Source organism: Coturnix japonica, chromosome Z (assembly GCF_054131305.1).
Source record: "Coturnix japonica strain WE chromosome Z, WE-NBRP24, whole genome shotgun sequence".
NCBI lineage: Eukaryota > Metazoa > Chordata > Aves > Galliformes > Phasianidae > Coturnix > Coturnix japonica.
Window position 1 is genome coordinate 50,815,716 of NC_140702.1, and position 19,693 is coordinate 50,835,408.

The 19,693-nt window shown below is 44.6% G+C and overlaps 1 protein-coding gene across 1 annotated transcript; it reads right to left on the reverse strand.

The window, feature by feature from the left end:
* Positions 1 to 4,847: 4,847 nt before the first annotated feature.
* On the reverse strand, positions 4,848 to 17,675 carry ENC1 (ectodermal-neural cortex 1). The gene is made up of 3 exons (XM_015848863.3): positions 17,495 to 17,675; positions 11,151 to 12,962; positions 4,848 to 7,917 (listed from the first exon to the last, which is right to left on the reverse strand). The coding sequence occupies exon 2, from the start codon at positions 12,949 to 12,951 to the stop codon at positions 11,182 to 11,184; it is 1,770 nt and encodes a 589-aa protein (XP_015704349.1). The 5' UTR covers positions 12,952 to 12,962; positions 17,495 to 17,675; the 3' UTR covers positions 4,848 to 7,917; positions 11,151 to 11,181.
* Between the last annotated feature and the right edge of the window lie 2,018 nt (positions 17,676 to 19,693).

The window sequence follows — 19,693 nt, forward strand, 5'->3', positions numbered from 1 at the left end:
TCTGAAGCCCACATACCTGGTTAATATATCCAGTGTTCATATAGCAGAAATCCTGAAGAAAGAAGACAGAAGAAATTTTGTCTGCTCTTAAAACAGAATTAATAGAAAAGATGCAATCGACAACCTGATGGTAAGGTGTGGGGACAGGCAGACTGTTCACAGTGGTGCCCAGTGACAGGACAAGGAGCAACAGACACAACCTGAAAAACAAGAAGTGCTGAACCAGAGGAACATTTGTCTTTCCCAACCTGACCATAGCCACTGTCCACAAAACTGATCCTGAGCCATGATTAGTGCTGACAGACCATTCGCGAAGCACACCTATATCAGAGGTGCTGATGGTGTTCAAGAGCACCAGAGAGTGGGTGAATCACTCATTGTCATGAATGTAAGAATGGAAAAAAATTAATTTCAGTCTCTCTATCTCATGCTTCAATCATAGCCCAGAGTGGGCTAGAAAAGTCACAATGTAGTTCCTTTCTGTTTACTCAGAGAAGTAGTAATGCAATATCCCTGCCTGCCACTACAATTCTTGGCAGCAAGCTGGAAAGCAATTTATACAATATTGTTCTAATTATACATTATTGTTCTAACACATATCAATGTAGACAAGGTAAGTTGGAGTTAACCATATTACATGTCTGTATTTTATCCTGTACGGAAACTAATACTGCACAAAGAATCTAAATAAATTCTAAAGATGGGAGCATAAAACTATTAAAGCTGTAATGTTCATATCCTTGGTATTAGGATTTCCCAAGTCATCTGAGTTGCTCTCAGTTGCTTCTCTAATGTAGGTCAAGTGCTGTTAAAAGCAGGTAATCTATGCAAGTAACATTTTACGCCCTTGAAAGCAAGGTTAAAACTAAGTTCAGCCTTCTCCAATCCCTTAACATCAGTACCCTGTGCCCTACATTATCAACCTGTTTGTTACTTGTGCAGCTGCAGTCCTGCACGTCACACATGCTAACCTTATGCACTCTTAATAAACCCACTTGAATTCAACAAGAGTACTCGGTCCATGTGGTGTGAAACATGCAGACATGCTTGCTGGTTACAAGATGCAGTTGAGATGGACAGGGAACTGTATGGCACTATATTGGCCAAAATGTTAACAGCTATTAACCAAAAATATTTCTCTCTTTTAAAGATGAAAATGAATCTTTTTTTTTTCTTTTTCAACTAAGTTTAAAATAACTTTGGGTGTTATATACATCCTGTGCCTTTACCTCTGAATTAATAAAGCCCACATAAATAGAAATATCCCTTTATTTTTATTTTTTTAGTCATAAGCGTTTTTCTTCAATGCAGCTTTGAAATGAATGAGAGCAGCATGAAGGATGACTCACTTTTCCAAGGACCAAAGAAGGAGCAAGGCATAAAATGCAGTCAGAGAGGGCAGTGTGTGCTGGGGCTCTGGGTTGGTTTTGGCTGCGGGACTGCTTGGTGGGACTTCCTGGGACCCACAGGAGCTGTAAAGTTCCAGCTTGTTCCAGGGAGTTGCTTGTCCACCAAAGCTGGTAGAGACAGTGCCATCTCTCCTTGCTTTTTGCACAGGGAGTAGCCTTGAACAGGGTAAAACCTTGAGGCAAGCACACCCTGCCCGTCCCTGAGAACAAGAGGGATCAGATATCAATGGGCTTTTGATCAGTAGTCATATTTCATGAAAATATTAGATAAGGCCATCATTTAAAAAGAAACACTCAGATGAATTGTGTGTGGTGAAAGAAAGCGATAATGCTTGGAAAGAAAAACTGCATCTGGAGCTCAGGAAGCACCTGGACAACAATCTCAGACATAGTCTGATTTTCAGCAATCCTGTGTGGAGCCAGGGGTTAGAACTGATGGCCCTTGTAGGTTGCTTCAAACTGCTCCATGAATGTCTCCATCTGCACACCCCATGCTTCTCTTGGGCAGCAGCTCTCCCAGCTGCCTCTCTCCCTCTCTGCTTCCAGCAGTGCCTGCAGTTGCTGCCCAGCATCCAGTGCAGGGAGTGGTGATCTCCTGTCACACCCTGGGAAAAGTCCCTTGTTTGTACAACAAACTGAGCATGGAAGGGGAATGTGCAAAAAGCACTTATAGGTTCACAACAGGTGAGGAAAAATAGACGGGAGGAGAGAATTAAGCAAGAAAGAAGCAGCAACACTCGCTGGAGCAGGGCTGTAAGGCTGGCTTGCTCTGTGGCTAAAGGAGAGATGGAGGAGAGGGGCATTTCTATCAGCAAGAGCCAATTTGCTGACAGGGCATAGCAGCAGATCACTTCCTGTACAAAAGACCTGCAGTGACACAGGGGGTGCTTTGAGGCCTGTGAGCCATGTTTACCAGGAGCACATGTATCCATCTGTCCCAGAACCTTTTATCCAGGATCACAGATGAAAGGCATGGTTCAGCTAAACCAGGGAGGACATACACAGCACTGATGACTAACTCTTTTAAAGCTGACAAAACACTCGCTAACACAACACATCTGATCTTACCTTATGACACGAGCATTTCCAGGGTTTTGCAAAGTTATCCAGAAACAGCTAGATGCAGAGTGGAGCCAAATGCAGCTTCAAACAGCTGACAGCCATGAGCCCCATCAAAAAGGGGCTAAAGCTCTCCTATTCAGGTAGAGAGAGACAGTGGCAGATGCTCTGAGGGTTATTAGTCAGGTGGATACAGTCCCTGGACCATATTCAACAGCAGTTTATAAGCAAATACTATCCACAGCACCTTACATGGAAATTGAGTATTTGTAAGGTAAGATGGCTCTACTCTGAGATAAGAAATCAGACTGCCTTAACAGTTAGACCTGCTTCTTTCTTCCTTTGGCTCAGCACCCCTCTGCACTGCAGAGCGGGATAACACCATGATTCAGCTCTAATATCAGCTGTGCCCTAAACTTGGCTGCTTCCTATCAATTCTCCTTGGCTAAACAGCAACCTTCCTGCTGGCAGAACCATTGTCCCTGGCTTGAGACCACTATCTGGAAAGTCAAACCACTTAACTCTATCCTGTGGCAAGACCCTTCCTGTTAGTCTTGCAGGACAATATCCCTGTAAACACAAAGGTGAGTTCCCAAAGCAGTCATACACAGCAGCCCCAAATTCTGCCTGTGGACAGATGCCAGGATGCAGTGGATGACAGGACATGGGGACATCCCACAGCCCCCTGCAGCCCAGCCAGGCTTCCCTGCCCTTAGAGAAGTGGTTTTGTCCCAAAGCCATTGCTGAGATGTAGTGTGATTGGATGCATTGAAATCTGATGGGAGACCCTGTAAAATATAAGCATCAAATATTAGTTGATGTGTGTGATTCTGATTTACATAAATGTTCAACAGCATTTAAATAGTATGGCCAACCATAAACTCTGCTTCTGAATCAGAGCATGGCATATGACCCACAAATTCTGCACAGCAATTACAAAATATCTAACAGACTTCACTGAGTACGCAAGTATGAAGTAATTTACGAAACGTCTGATAACAGAAGAATGATATTAGGAGGTGTCCTGGTAGAAATTCCAGTGGCTTTGCCTCCTTCAGAGATATAGATGAAGGTTTTTAGGGTAATAGGGCACATGAAGGAGTACACATTGTCTCCCATGGTATCCATGGTATCTGCCAGAAGCAGAGCCTAAACTTGGTGATGAAAGAGATTTTTCATTTATTTTACCACTCAGTTGTGCCTTATGCACTTTCTCAGTCTCAGGGGTGAATCTCATATTCAAATATACCATTTCCAACAAGTACTGATACTTTAAAATTCACAGGCTGTTAAAAGAAGCACACTCAGGACAGATGGCCCTGTTGTGTAAGTGTTATCCACGGAGGGAGCTGGCACTTTATTACATGCCACACCTATGTCTAAATTTAAAGGTTTGAATAAACAATAAATTTTCCTTTTAGGCATTGTATTCCTGTGTGGTTCACGCATGTGATAGGCCAGGATATCACTGCAGGTTGCTGCCTCTCATACTATGGAGGGGAGTAAATTTTGTATGTCTTGCAGAGGTGTGAAGGCTTGAAGTCTCACTGCACATACTGGATGTCCAGTAGCATCAGCTCTATCCCTGCTCTGTGCTACAGCCCATGGACATCTCCTCTTTCCCTTCCTTCTTTGGAACTCAGTAAGCAAAAGGATGGGACAGCTGACAGTGAAAAGCAAGGAGAGAAGGTCTTGTTCCTTTGCTCCAAACCAATGGACTGAACAAAAGTTCCATTACACAGGAAAGCAGGCCAGCACATAGCAGACCTGAGGAACTGAACTACAAAGGTGTGCACTAATGCCCCTGCAAAATGCTGTATTAGGTTTGGACATTAAGTTATATTTGAGGGCAGAGAGGTACTAAGGCAATGTGGAAAATCAATAGCATATGTAAATAAATAAATGTGTGCATATATATATATATATTTATATATATATATATAATGTAAATGAGCTTAAGAGATCAAAGGGTTTGGCTCTGTGTGTATGTTATATATAACAACTGGAATGTTTAATACACAGCCAGCATTTTTTCTTGGCAAATAATTATGAAGGATTCAAGATGCTTAATACCGCTTCCAAGTCGTATCAGGCAGTAGCCTGAACTGTGCAGCAAGTACCAGCAAACTTGCATTTCCTGTTCCTAAATGTTTTGAGGCTCTCGGGAGGTTTAACTGCTGAACTTTGAGATACTGATCATAGTAACAGCAGCAGAATAGAACAAAGGGAAGGGAAGTGCAAGTGAAGCAGAAGCTTAAACCAAAGCAGTAAACTACATATTGTTGACCTCTTTTTATTAAGAAGACTTGAAAAGGATGTTATAATGGATTCAAAACATCAGGGGGGATGGAAGGAAGGGACAACGCTTAAAAGAAATGATCCATGGAGAGAAAATCTCTAATAATTTATTGACCTTCAGTTTCACATTGTGAAAAACAAAACAAAACAAAACAAAAACGCAAGTTTTACAAAACCTTAAAATGTAGTAGCAAACAAAAAAAAAAACAACAAACCACACCATGGACATTTTACTTCTTCACTTGTACAGTTTCCTTTTAGTACACGAACCACATCTCTTCAGCAGCCAGGAAAGAGAACATTATTCTGCTCAAATCACTCTTATTCAGACAGGTGTCAGACCTAGAGAAAAGGGGCTGCACATTTATACCAGGAGAGGAAGGCTGTCCTTTGTTACATGTTTCTACAGCAACCAGCCCACAGAATAAGAGGAACCTTCTTGTCTTATGCCAAGGGTTTTGTGCGCACTCTGCTGTGAACCGCCTTCACTTCAAAGCGCAGGCTGTGCACAGGACTGGAATGGCCAAGCACGCCGCCGGGATTCCCACACCAGCTCCAAGCGAGTGCCCAGTTGCCCACCCCAACTCCGGCTTCCTCCAGCCTACCCACAGGAACTAATACAAAGGGCAGGAAAGCAGACCTTGGAAACAGCTGCAGGAGGCTTATCCCACTTTTGGAAGCCACGTAGTGCCACAGAGCAGATTCGTGCCACAAGCTGAGAATTAAGGTGCAGAGAGGCTTTGCACCTGGTCTCTCAACAGTATGACAGGGAAGACAGTCTCTAATCTGGATGCCCTGATTCAAGAAAGGGGCCCTGGCTCCTCACTTCCCCATGCTTTACACCGTCAGTGACACCTGGGAGCGGACATGCAAAACACAGGTGTCCAACGTGACAGCTCATTTGGTGCCCACAACCCCTGAGATGCATGGCACCAGTGGCTCAAGCCGGCAGCAGGGCATCCCGTGCATGCAAAGGGGTGTGGAAAGGAGATCTATCCTATCTAAGACATTTTTCTATTGCTCAAAGCCACGTAGTAGAAAGGAGCTGATGTGGGGTGGGGGGATTGCTGTGGGTTTAAACACTTTGTTAATCTATCATTTCAACAGATCAGCTAAACTAGAAGAACTATAACTGTTTGCATCTAACTGGGCCTCACCCTTAAAAGAAGCTGCTAATGCCTTTGCTAATCAATGTTGTCTGAGTATTCACAGAACTCCAAGTACTCTATTTCTGAAATGTAAAGGTCTACTCCAAACAGCAAGTCAAACATAAGGCAGCACAGAGAAACTTCCAGTGACCAGTGTAAATACTTTCAGATGACACAGCTTTCACAACTACAGCTACACCACTGTCACAAAGAAAGGCAAGCATCACCAATGTGACTATTTTTGTTTTGCATGCACGCATGCAGCTGTTTACTTATACTGCAGCACACACCAACCATGTTACTGAATGTGCCAGTCAAGTTGGGCTCCAGAAACATTTAGGGAAAAAACACAGTACCATACATGCTTTGTAACAGAATCCGGCAAAGAAAGCACCTGTGAAAAATAAGCTTCTGAAATCCAGAAGGAAAAAAGTAGCTTCAAAAACTCTCTCAAGACCAGACGGATAAGAAACAAATCTCTTTAAAAAATTAGAAGATTGGTTTCTCAGGGCTCTATCGGACAGTCTGAGCAACCAAGTGTTTATATACATACCTGGCAATGGAAAAGAAAAAGGCAGAACAGTCTGAGGGTTATTTTTTAAGACTAGGAGCTTTGAAATTCGTTTTCTATCCCCATGACAATTTGCTAGAGCACTTGGGTCTTTGATTCTTGCCCACTCAGGTCATCATCTGAAATCCAGATGGATGAGGCAATCCGGTCAGTGCAAAATTGCTGCTCTTGCATTTAAGACTTCATCTCTAACATATCTTGAGGTTCTGAATCAGCCACACTCCACTCACTAGGGTCAATGTGGCTGGACTGTAGGTATCCCCTTCTCCAATCCAATAAATAAATAAATAACTTTGGACAATGACTTCATCTGGGCTTGGTATCCAGAAGCTATTCCACAGTATTTGCATTGCAATCAGGGAGCTGCACAAAGAGAGAGCTGCACATGGTTTTGGCTATTTCCGGATAAGAAATTGAAAGGCATGACCAGCAAATGAAATGTAGCAAGGACACCACCTACAAGATGCACCACATGCAACCCGGGGAGTTGGTGGCATGAGAAAGTGACTTCCATGGCTTCTTCCTTTAGTACGTGTGTTTAGTAAGATCCTGCTTTGTAATCCTTCCATTTCTGACCGGGAAGCCATCCCTCCCTCCCACCGTTACCCAACAGTTTTCTTTCTTTGTGCAGCAGAGCAAGTCAGCAATCACAAAATGTGCAAAACATACAACGATTCACACAAGCCCTTACAACATGAAGACAATTGCAGGCATTGTTTCAGCATGCAAGCACAGAACAATAAATAACTGTATCTACAACAAGTAACGTAACAAGAATAGGACAGTCCAGGTTACTCATAAATACAGGGAGGAAAGGGAACAAGAAGCATTCGGGGGTACCACTTTTGCTCCCCACTGTTGCAAGAAGATTTTGCCACTGTGCTCTTCCTCCACTAGTAGGAGGTCATTTGCTGCAGGGTCCAGGAGATGCTGTAGGCACTGCCCACAGACAAGCACCCCTGGCACGCAGAGTCCCCCAGAGCAGCACAGCTCCCTTCATCCCGCTGCTTCTGAGCCAGCCTGCTACCCTGCAGCTGGCGCTGACGCTTCGAGTCATCACAAAGGGGAGTGACAACCATTTCAAATTTCTCACACAAACAGCAGAGTACACAAAAACAGGGAGCTGTGTGCTGCACTGCTCAGAGAAGTCTTGTCTCTTCTTTCTCTCTTTTGAAGGACTGGTTAAGATTGGCATTAATCCACAATTAATAGCACAAGGTCCAGATCATAGGTTCATTCATTTGTATTTAAATCATGTGCTGAAGTCCTGAAGACAGTTTTTCTTCCTCCTATTCCTTCATGTCTAGTTTAGATAATTTACAAGGTGCGGATGATTTTCTTCAAATGCAAGAGATGCTGAATGATTTTTCTTCATTAAAACCATTTATCCAGATCCAAGGTTCCAATTCTCTTCTCCAAACAGTGGAGTAAACTAAAAGCATGGGAAGAAGAAAAAAAAAAAAAAGAAAAAAAAAAAAGAGAGAGAGAGAGAGAAAAAAGGCATAAAAGTGTTTGCTGAGTCAACGTATCATAAGGTTTTTGTTAGATGTCAAAGAAAACCTAACAGCTAGGCTTAGGACGCAATCCAGTTGATGCGCTTTTCCACCCCCTGCCACCTTAGTGCTCCAACTACTGATAAATAAACCATCCATGAACACAATTACTTAGGGTCAGATTTGCCTTACTAGCCCACTTCAATAAACCATCCCACTCAGCTACTGAAATGGGTCAGTTAAATCTTCAGTTATAAACCCAGTCATTTGAAAGTGACATCAAACTGGCCAAATACAGCTTAACGTGATGAGCTCTGCATCCCTGAGCATTTCTGTGTTCCACCTACATGCCTGTGGATTTCTTTTAAGTGAAGTTTGTGCAACTTCTCTCCCACAGAAGCCCAACTGAACAGTTCCTTCTGTCGCTGGGCCACAGCAAACCTGGCTGGAGTCACGCAAACGGGGAGGTGAAGGCGTTTCACCCCAATGCTCCCATTCACCATGAAGAACTCTAAATTGAATTTATTCATGGTATAGAAAAGGACATATTAATCCCCTTACTTAAAACATCTCTGCTATTCATTAGAGCAGAAACCTGCTTCATTCCTTTTCACACAGCAGCGCACCACGCATCAATAATTCCATCCTGGTGTCTTTTATAAAAACTGATTGCTGAATGAAAAATTCAGCCTTTGGATCCTGAGATTGTGCTCTCCATCTTCACTTTGAAGCTGCACTAAAATGGCAGGTTCCAGAACACCATCAGCTTCTTCGCAGTCATTTCTGACAGCACTGCTAGCAATTTCAGAGTCAAATCCAAACCACTACAATGCCGAAGAGCTGCAGTAAACTCAGTTCGCTTGAAGGTAACACGTATTTCTCAAGCTGTTATGTCTAAGTATAACAGGGAGCACACACTGGAAATGCAGTAGCCCACATAACAGCCCAAAGAATTGTGCCTTTTTTGCAGCTGTGGGCTTCTAACTATCTTCATGACATCCAAAGAAGCTTCTGCTCTTAGTGTTGATTAGTGTTTTCTAGACATTCCTCAGGGCAGCTTGTCATTCTTCCCATTGAAGAACACACAAATCAGCTCTGAAGCCAAAATAACCTTACCCGTAACGGAATGAACTTCAAAACAAAAATGTATATAAATGATTCAAAAAAAAAAGGAAATATATATATATATATTTCCAACCTAATCAAAAGCCCCAAGTTGGAAGAAAGGGACAAAGCAGACTAAAGTCTTCCTAAAAACTGTCAGACTGGGGCCACACAGCGCCATGAAAACAGAGGGTAATCAGAAGTAATTTCCTTTCTGTCCCTCCCACCCACTGACAAAGCAGCAGGAGTCAGTGGGAAAAAAAAAATGCACTTGCTGGATGAGCACACAGAATTGGAGAGACTTTCAGTCTGTGGCTGCGTTCATCCAGTTATCTTGTGTGTCAGTGAAGCCAAAGTAATGGCTTTAACAAGATACTGCAAAGCAAATGAAAGCTTTTGCACCACTATATTCTGAGGATGGGCTTTCAAAATAAAACACGCTGTCTCAGGCGCTGTAAACGTTAGAACTATTAAGTCAGTCTCAGAAGAATAAGTCAATATTTTTCTTGGCTCAGACCTCAGTCCGGGCATTCAATACTACTGTTCTGGTAACAGTGAGAAGCACTGAAAGTAAGTAATAATAGAAATCGACTGGAGACGTAAAGATGTTTCACCAGTGAGGGGGGAAGCCATGGCACAGAAATGAAGCTTCCCCCCTCTCCATCAGGGTCCCAGACAGAAGGACCCTGGGGGTCTCCAAACACAGTGTTCTTTTTGCTGTCTGGAGAACCCACCTCAGTCTGGACTTGTGGGGAACTAAAACGCCAAAGCAAAGCTCATGTCATTACTTCAGCTGCATGTATTTGCCTGATTCCTTCCAGCCTTACTGCTTTCGTGGTTACATTACATACACACAGTTCAAATCGAAAAAGAAGTTGCCATTCATGGGGCACACGGATTATTTAGGATTAAGCAAACCACTACGTTCCTTCGGCTGGCTGGCGGTAATGGTGATTCTGTCCTGATGTCTTGGAGCCAGGGGGGAAAGAGCAACACAGCACTAAGGGGAGTCTGACAGATTCGTTGCAAAACAGATTAACAGTTCTGGAAAATATCAGCAACTTAATGTGATGTAACTCTTGGAAAGATAAAAACTAGGAAAAGCTAGAAACAGTTGAAACAAGCAGTAGTCTGGAGCAAAAGAAAACAGTTTTGAAGAACACTGGTGATGCATATAGGCACTTAGATTATTTTTTATTTTATTTTTTAATGAATGTTTTCTCCCCTTCTCCTAAAAACTGGATGGTCACAATATCCAAACAGGGAAACTGAGACTTGCTTAGGAGAAGATACAATGCTGAAGTTGCATCTGTAAGAGCTTGGCCCATTATGTGTAATTACATTGTTTTGGAACAGTATGTGCTATAGACGGGTAATTATTTCAGCCAGCAATATTAATTATATGTCTTCCTGACACTGTATGCAGCCCAACATATATGTCCGTAACTACTTTGGAAAAAAATATCTGTATTTCAAAGTGTAATAGTGGGAGAAATTCAACCTTAGCCCAGCTAGGTGCAGCCTTGCTATCTAGATGAGACAGTGAATTTCATGTGAAGTCCTTGCAAAACACTTCTCACAGATGTAAGACATCAAGTTTCCCAAAAGAGGAAAGCATGCAGCCCGCCTGGGAGTGCAACTGAATTCACTACCACACTTCAAATCAGAATTTACAGTCCCTGCTACTGGATGTGCAGAGTGACCTGACCCGTGCAGTCAGGAGAACAGCTCCGATCCCTTGTTTAACATGCATTTGGCATATAAAAGCAGAGCACGAATCAGTTTCCAAAATATCATCTGCATTACCCCACAAGGACAAGGCCTAGAAAAATAACATTTTCCAACATCTAAATTGTGCAGCAAGAGGTCCTGTGAGGAGAATTGGATGCAGGGAGTGTGGCAAACCACCTGAAGCACCTGCTTTATCACAGGTGGGTTTCTGGCCAGTAGTACGTACCTCATTGCTCCAGCTGCACCACTGGACTGCACATACTTACCCCCCAGAGCGGAGATTGGAAGCTGTGTGAAAAGCATTATTACAGCGGAATTCAAAGTTGCTGTTCCTTACCTGGTAATTTCTAATTGCAACACACACACAATTATGAGGGGAGGTGCTTCCATGTGCTGACGAACGCCGTGGGAATCAGCGAGTAGGGCACGGTTGTTATGCTGTTCCATACGTCCAAAGTGGGATCATAGCAGTCCAGTGTTTTGCATCTCTGAATGCCAAAGTAGCCTCCAACAACATACAGCTTGTTTCCAGATGCCACTGCATGGCAGCTCATTCGCTTGGCTGTCACATCTCCCACCTTAGTCCACTGGTATGTCTCACTGTTGAATTTGTAAGCAGAGCACGCAGAGAATTCCGTATCTCCGCCCATAATAAAAATCTGGTTACCCAGGACAGCTGCAGCAGTGTAGCGCCAAGGCTGGGGGCAGGTGGCTGGCACCGTCCATCTGTTCTCACACTGATCATAGCACTGAACTTTGGGCAGCTTGTCGTGGCTGACGCTGGTCCCTCCGAAAGCAAACAGCTTCAGCTTTGCGCTGACCACAGCTGCATTGCTTACTCCCTCTCGCAGCGGGGCAACCATGGTCCATTTGTTGGTCACAGGGTCGTACTGTTCTACTTGCTTTAAGGATACTGAAGGAGAAGCTGGAAGGCATCCAGTCGCTGCAGTGTGTCCTCCTACTACATACAGACAGTGCTTCAGTTCAGCAGAGCCATGGCCAAAGCGAGCCACCAGCATGGGAGCAGCTTTTGACCACTCCTCATGAAGGGTGTCATATACCCACACATCTTTGGAGACTCCGTTTTCTGACCCTCGTCCCCCAGTGATATAGACTTTGCAGCCTATGGCACAAGCACTGAACTCTTTCCGTGGACTCGGTATGTCAGCCTTCGGAATGATCTCCTTTGCCTTTTGGTCTACCAGGTACAGCTTGTCACACATGAAAGTCTGGCCACCCAGAAGAAAAAGCGAATGGCCAGTTTTGCGGGGTCTGGCACACAAACTAGTGACCACTCCATCATTCTGCAGGATCTTTAACTTGCATCGTATCGATTCTTCTACTATCTCTTTGCTTTTCCTTTGCTTGGTGATAAGTTCTTCCATTGCCACATTCTCCATCAGGTATATGGCTGGCAAGAGGGCCAGTCTCACCGTCTGCAGTAGCTCGGGCAGGTAACAGTGACGCTTACTCAGGTCATAGTTGACCCAGTTGATAGCTGATTCATACACGAGCCTTTCATCCTCGGTTTCTAATTCTTCACTGGAAAGGAGCTGCACTACCATGTCTTTCGGCAGCTGGAGGAAGTCTTCACTTTTACTGATACTCTGGAAGTTGCTAAGGCACATCCTCCAAGAGAGCTCATAAAGCTTGGTGCACTGGTGAGCATCTGACAGCAGCAGCATGCCAAGACAGTTGGTAGGATGAAGGTTTTTCTCCAGAAACTCTGCACAAGCATCCCTGATGTCCTGGAACTCCAGCATGTCGCCAGCTTCCAGCAGCGACTCTGCGTTCTCCTCATTGATGATAACCCTGGAGGAATACGCATAGTCCAGAAGCAGCTCCAAGACCTCTGGGTGGATGGAGTTATGGAAGTTGACTTCACTGTCCTGGCTCTCTTTCAGTCCTCCACTGAACATTGCTTCAAAGTAGCGGCTGCAGGCAGCCAGGACAGCTCTGTGGCAGGGGAACGACCTGTTCCCAGCATGGAGAAGAACGTCTGTAAAGAGACGCTGCTGACGCAGAAGGTTCAGGTGAGTCAGAACACTATCAGCATAGGATGACTTGTGGAATAAGTATATGTTTATGGAGCCAGTACTGGCCCTAGATTTGCGATTTTCATGCATGCTGACTGACATCTTCTCCACACCTACAAACAAAGAAAAAAAATATATATATTAATGACATTAATGAGAGTTTAATTCATTTTCTTTTTACATTACAAGAAGTGTATCTTATTCACTATAAGATGGGGGGAGGAAAAAAAAGGCTTAATTTGTAGATGACTGGACAGAGAATTGCATGTACCTCTGGCATGTGTTTATTTTTTGCAAGATGAGTTTCATAAATGACATACTCTAAATTTGTTGCCCAAGAGCAGGTTTGTCTTGGGAAACCTGATCTCCAACTTCCACAGCATTACAGTAAGCAAGTAAGTCAGAGGAGAAAGAAAAGGAACCAGGGCTGATTTTCTCACCCTTCCCCAATCTAGACCAGCTGATTCATTACATATGTACATATGCACATGCTTGAAACATTCTCCTGTACTGAATCATAGCAGGAAGAGCTACCAGACAGAATACCTAAGGAATGTCAAAAGCGGCATGATGAACAAAAAAACTACTAATCCCATTAGGAAGCTTTGCTTTGTTACAACAATTCCATATGCAACAGCGGAGAATGAAAAGGGGAACCTTAAAAGGAAAACTTAACAAGGATCATAAGTTTAGACTTGCAAAATCTTTAAAAAAAAAATAATAATAATATTACAATTGGATTTCAGAGATTACATCTTGAACTCTGCCAGTGGCCGCCTGCTGCAGTGATACAGCACACACAACAGGCAGAGTCAGCAGAAAGATGTTTTCACTGCCAGATGAAGTCATCAAGGCATCACCATACTGTGGCTACTTCAAGAGCCAGGTACTCAGAGCACAAGCCATCGACTGCTACTGGCTGCTTTTGAGATGAAAAGAATATATCCTATACAGTTCTATTCCTGACAAGCACTGTGCTTCTCAGTCCTTATCAGGTGAATGTTCCTGTTATCTGCCATGATATGCAGGGTTACATATGATTACTGGAGTAAGATTCCAGATTTCACTAAGAGTTGTGCCCAAACAGCACAGAGTACACAGGAAGAGTAGAATACTGGTAGTTATATAGAGCTAATGGCTGAAAAAACACATTGCAACGAATAGGTGAAGCATACAGAGCCCATTGCAGACTATAGCTGTGACTGCTACTGTTATAACCTCTCTTCTCACTCCAAACTGCAGAGGAAGCTTGAAGAAAGAAGAGAACCAGGCTTCCCTAATTGCTATGATACTCTCTTAAGCAGAGTCCCATTCACTGCACCTTCAAATAAGGATCAGGGCAAGAGCCTACCTGGGAATCTCCTAGTGCTCAAAGTCAGAGCATGACCTGGGGCCACCTGCAGAGGTTTTTCATGTGGATGTACTTCCCTCTCTCACAGACTTGCACATTTTCATATTCCTGAGCATGTTTAAGCAGTACACAACCATACAACTCTATTCCCACATTTCATGCTTCAAGCTGACACAAGAGCCTCAAAAAAACAAACAACCAAAAACAAAATCTTTAATGAATGCACTTGTTTTTCTAGGTTCAGAACCCTCAACAAAATCAAAACCATACATGATTCACTTGGACAACAGACTTCAGAATTTCCTATTTATGCATAATGGAGGATATACACACTCTGCCACATGTGCAGCACAACCAGTACTATTCTGCATTGCTTAAATAACATGCAGAACAATCAATTTGTCACATATAACAAAAAGTTTGTGACACACCTTTCACTTCAGTTGCAGGAGAGGAAGAAAAATTAATAATAAATCAAACCCACCTTCAAACCAACATGAATTAATAAACAAAGAGGCACCTTAGTGCAAAACTACCATAACCCACTTTCTTTAATATGGAAAATGACTTCCCTGGTACCTTTCAACTGGGATTGAAAAGAGCAAGCAATAAAGTTCAGTGTAGAGTGCTCAGTCCAAAATCCTTCAAAGCTCATAGGAATCCTTTCCCATCAGAGCCACAACCCGAGTACCTGACACACAAAAGTTTGGAAAGGTGTTTTAAAACTCTGGTCCTGTCACCAGCCTACAGAATGAATTGATACCAAGCACCAAGATACAGAGCAGCTTCAGGAGGCTGGTACATCTCCTCAATGCAAATTATTTCATAGGATAAAATGAAATTACCTTTAAAACAATTCTATTAGCTAGCAAGGAGAACGGTGTCTGACTTTGATGCTATTCAAGGATCTTCAACACTAATCTCAGGCTAAAATTACCAACTTAATTTACAACCAAAAAGATTATACTGACCACATACACTCTCAGGCTGAAACCTTCTGGAAATGAAGGATTACAGAAAGGGTCATGGCTTAGAGTATATATACACAAACAGTGGGGAGACAGGTGGGAAGAGCCATTTACCAACAAAGAATCCCCTAAAAGCTTTTATAACTTTTCCAAGCGTCTTACCTTTTTAAATGCCATCACAATGCAGTACGCAGCACTGGCTGGATCTCTACAGCTCAGCTTTCCTCACACTGAGGAAATAAACCTGCAAGGCCTCCTTTGCCAGGCTGTGGGATGGGAGCTGAACACACTCACTGTGAGCCACCAGTATGCAACGATGGTGTTCAATGCCCCCTGCTCCCTGTCCCAGCCAAAGGAAGGTGCAGACAAACAGCTCTGGCATGCCAAGATCTCCACAGTACATCCGGAAATACAATGCAGAAACCCTCTCACTATGCACTTAGGGTTCAGTATTAGGGCAGGTAAAGTTCACATCAGAGGCTGCAAACATTCAGCACCTACAGTCCGCTAAGAACCACTAGCAAAGATCACTTGGAATGAGACCACAACCACAACAAAATAGACACAGACTTAAAAAAACTCACCTGGCAACTACACAGACATTGGAGGGTACTGAGCTAAAAGCGCTTGTGGAAGGTAGGAACAGATTGCTGCATGCTGCCCAAGCCCACCCACAGCCCCAGTAAGAAGCACTGCTGTTAAAAAAAATAAATAAATAAGAAATGCAGCTACAGTAAGGCAGTCACATTTCACCCCACTAAAGGTGAAGACTTGGTCCCTCAGTGAGTAAAGCCATTTCTTATGGAGCACTTGCAGTGGTCTTTAACTGTTCGGGTAACACTCTATCATCACAATGCCATCCACTGAGAAGAATTCAAGGTATGCCAGTTCACGTTTAAGATAAGTTAACATACTTCCCCAAACAGAACAAAGATTTGTATCTACACATATCTTTTCCTCCTCCGTGCTTGCTGAGATGAGCTCACACATGGATGAACCCTTAAGAGCAATTATCATAATTCACTAACGAGCAGTGTTTCTGTGAATGCATCTTTTTGCAGCTCCTGACAATTAGCTCCATCCAGAATCATACAAGAATGTTAAATGGTATAAATGACATCTCTGATTTCTCCGTTTGGTGCTGGAAATTATGCAAGCCTCAAATACTTCAGCGGAGGTAATTTACAGTCAGTGAGCAAATGTTCATCTTGAATAAAATGAGTCAACTCCCTTCAGGCGGCTTTTCCTTAGAAATAATAGTATTAGTATGTAAAAAACAAGAAGCGGTCAGTAAATTACAGATATAGATTTTATCTAGGAACAGAGGTTCAACCAAGACTTTGATTTATAATTACACTTCAACAGGCTGCTCGTCACAGCAGCCCTGTAGTAAACACGACTTTAAAACTGAACAACAGACTCCCTGCCCTACTTCTTTGCAGCTCTGCAGCGTGCAGGTCACAACCTAAAAATCAAATGAAGAATTAAGTATTTTCAAATTACCGACACAGCCAAGATGATAGACTCGTTTTCATACGGGTCTGTAATTACTTGGGGCTGGTGAAGCTTTAGTGCAGAATCAGTGAAACTGCTGGGGAAAAGGAAATCTGCCATACATCCCATTGATCTGACTGATACTGCTTTCAGTTGCTAACCCCGCGGCGATACTGTCGGTCTCGCTGAGCCGAGTCCTGATCCTGCCTGAACTCCTCTAGCACAAGCTTAGCGGCTCCCCAGGACCTGCAGTAAGATGGAAAGCAGAGCACGCTGCTCCTGCGAGGAATGCAACGCTGCTCACCACACGCAGACAAAGAAACCCAGCTCTAAATTCCCTATAGTTCACTCCATCGCGGTGTGCCTTAACAACCCCCCACTCTGAAATAAAAATTCACGGTTTTCTTCCCAAACTGATGCAGAAACAGTGCGAGAAGTCAAAGCGCATCTGTTTTTCTTTACAGAGCAACAACCACGTGGAAAAGTTTCTGCTCCAGAGCAGCCCCGCTGCCAGCTCCGGCAGCAACGCGGCGCCGGTCCTTCCTCCGCTCCTGCCACAGCCGATGGATGCCCCGGCCCGGCGAGGCAGCCCGGCAGCCCCGCAGCAGCACCCGGCGCTCCGCAGGACCGCCGATACCGGAGGCACCCGATCCCAGTGCCGGCAACCAACCGCTTCCCCGCTGCGGACAGGAGGAAGGGACGGAGCGGTGCCGAGAGCGGATGCGGCGCAGCGGGCGCAGAGCCTCCCCGTCCCACCCCGGCTGCACGCACCCCACGCTGCCCTCCCACCTCCCACCTCCCTCATGGCGCGGCTTGCAGGGCACCGACTTACAGCGGCTGCTGCCGAGCGGGCGTCCCTCGGCCTCCAAGCATGGGAGGGGAGAGGCGACCGTGCGGAGAGGCGGCCGACGGAGGTGGTGCCGGCAGCAGGAGGCGGGCCGCGGTGGGGAAGGAGGAGAGAAGGACGAGAGAAAGATCAGCTGCTGCTGGCACCGCCGGGCCGCAGCTCTGCCCCGTCGGCGGCGCGGGGATGGGGTATATGCGCTGGGGGCGGGGAGGCTATGCAAAGCGGATGGGTGACACCCGGGGGAGGGACGGGGAGGGGGCGGGCAGGCGGCGGGCTGCGCCGCGCAGCGTTGCTGTCAGAGGAGTTCGCGTTCCGGGGAAGGTGCAGCGTGTCCCGGCGCCGCTCCTCTAGGGCTGTGCGGGTGGGCACGCTCCGCTGTGCGGGCACAGGAATAGCCGCACGGGTGCGGGCAGAAGCCGGCATCCAGCTGCCGGTGTCCAGCTGCCGGTGTCCAGCTGCAGGTAACCAGCTGCAGGTAACCAGCTGCCGGTATCCAGCTGCAGGTAACCAGCTGCTGGCTCTGCCCCGCGGATAATGCGGGGGGTGCTGCACCAAACTGCGCCCGGCTTTAGTTACTTACTAGTTAACGAAGTATGAGAAAAACACACATGTGCAAAAGGCTGATGTGAAAAATAAACACAGACACAACAGCAGTGTTTACATAATGGCGTTGTGCTGCTGATTTACTCTTTGCTACTTGCAGCGATGGCGTTAGTCTAAAGATGCTTCAAGAAAGATATGAACAATTAGTTTACCCCCACCAGCTCACAGCTGCATGTAACAGTTTGCACAGTTCATTTGTTCCTCATAAGGAAACATCACCGTTTCTTCTGTCAGAAAAAAAACCCACCACTGTAAGCAATTCTAACATGCGTATGGTTACTTGTGTTCCTGTTGCTGCACTCCAATGCTGCAGATAAACATGAGCTCAGGATACAGCAGGACACATCTGAAGCTCTGGAGAACCTGGGGATAACAGCAAAGCACAGTGATTTCAGTTAGACAAAGAGCAGGTGAAGGAGTAATCTCTTTCATTCGTATGTATGTTTACAATAGTTTGATTATGACATGAAATTCTGTAGATTGCAAGATTAAAAATATTGCATATCTATATGTAATAAAGTGTATTTCAACGCTGCCTAGGTGTGAGAAGCCCTTGGAAACTGCGGATCACCTTATACAGTGGGTATTCATGGACACGAGGGCCTGATCTAGTGCTCATTTCAGTCAAGAAGCACTAGTGGATTCTGGATTCATGGCTGATGTTTCTAGCACCATGGGCTGTCATGTTATGAATCTGGGTTTTTCCTTTTGTCCTATCATGTTCCACAAGATCCGATCCTGCTTTCTCCCATTTTTCCTTCAACAAAACAGAGTTTCCAGCCAAATCCTGCCCTAGTAGAACAAATTCCATTATGGTGCATTCTGCATAGTCTAGTGTTGTCATCCCTTACAACTAAAAACATGGGGTCACATAATTTCATACAGTGTCAGGTTTGTTCTCCTCCCTCCACACAGGCAAAACAATCACCAGGAGTGAAAAACAGAAATGGGATGGCAGTATTAGATAGGCTGTAGTTCAGCAGCCACACCTTTTATGTGAGTTTGTTTTTGCTCCTAGTGATGAAGAATGGTGGGGGGAAAATAAACTCTGTAGAGAGGACAATATGTAAGGCTTATGCAGCTGCTCATGGCATGCATATTTGGGCAGTGCTCTGAGTGACTGAAATGAGACAGTAATCCTCTGAGCGACCTCCATAAAACAAGGAATCTGTTGGGGTTAATGAGGGCAGAATAATTGGATGAAGCAACATGTTTCCTGTTGGAGAAACAGCCATAGAGCCAGACAGCCCCTTCTGTGTGCATGTAGCAGCATACATGCACTGTGTGAAACAGTGCTACTGGTGGGAGAAGAGAGAGAAGGAAAAGATGAACTCAGTAGTCTTCTGTCAGTTCCACAACTGGAAGCTCTACAAACCACAGCAGTGGATCTCTTGCATGTCTTTATGGGAACTACTTTTCATGCTCAGGAGACAAAGAGCATCCATACCACCTCTAGTCCCTCCTGAAGAGGTGTTAGGACCAGGTAGCTCTGGTTGTAAATGCAGCTCAGAACACATTCATAACTGAAGTGCTTGCCTAGTTAGCATGGGATAAACACTCAACAAATTAACCTGGTCCAAA

What these genes read in the sequence shown, in the direction of transcription:
- ENC1 (XM_015848863.3), bottom strand. Translation starts at nt 12,951, where the DNA reads ATGTCAGTCAGCATGCATGAAAATCGCAAATCTAGGGCCAGTACTGGC.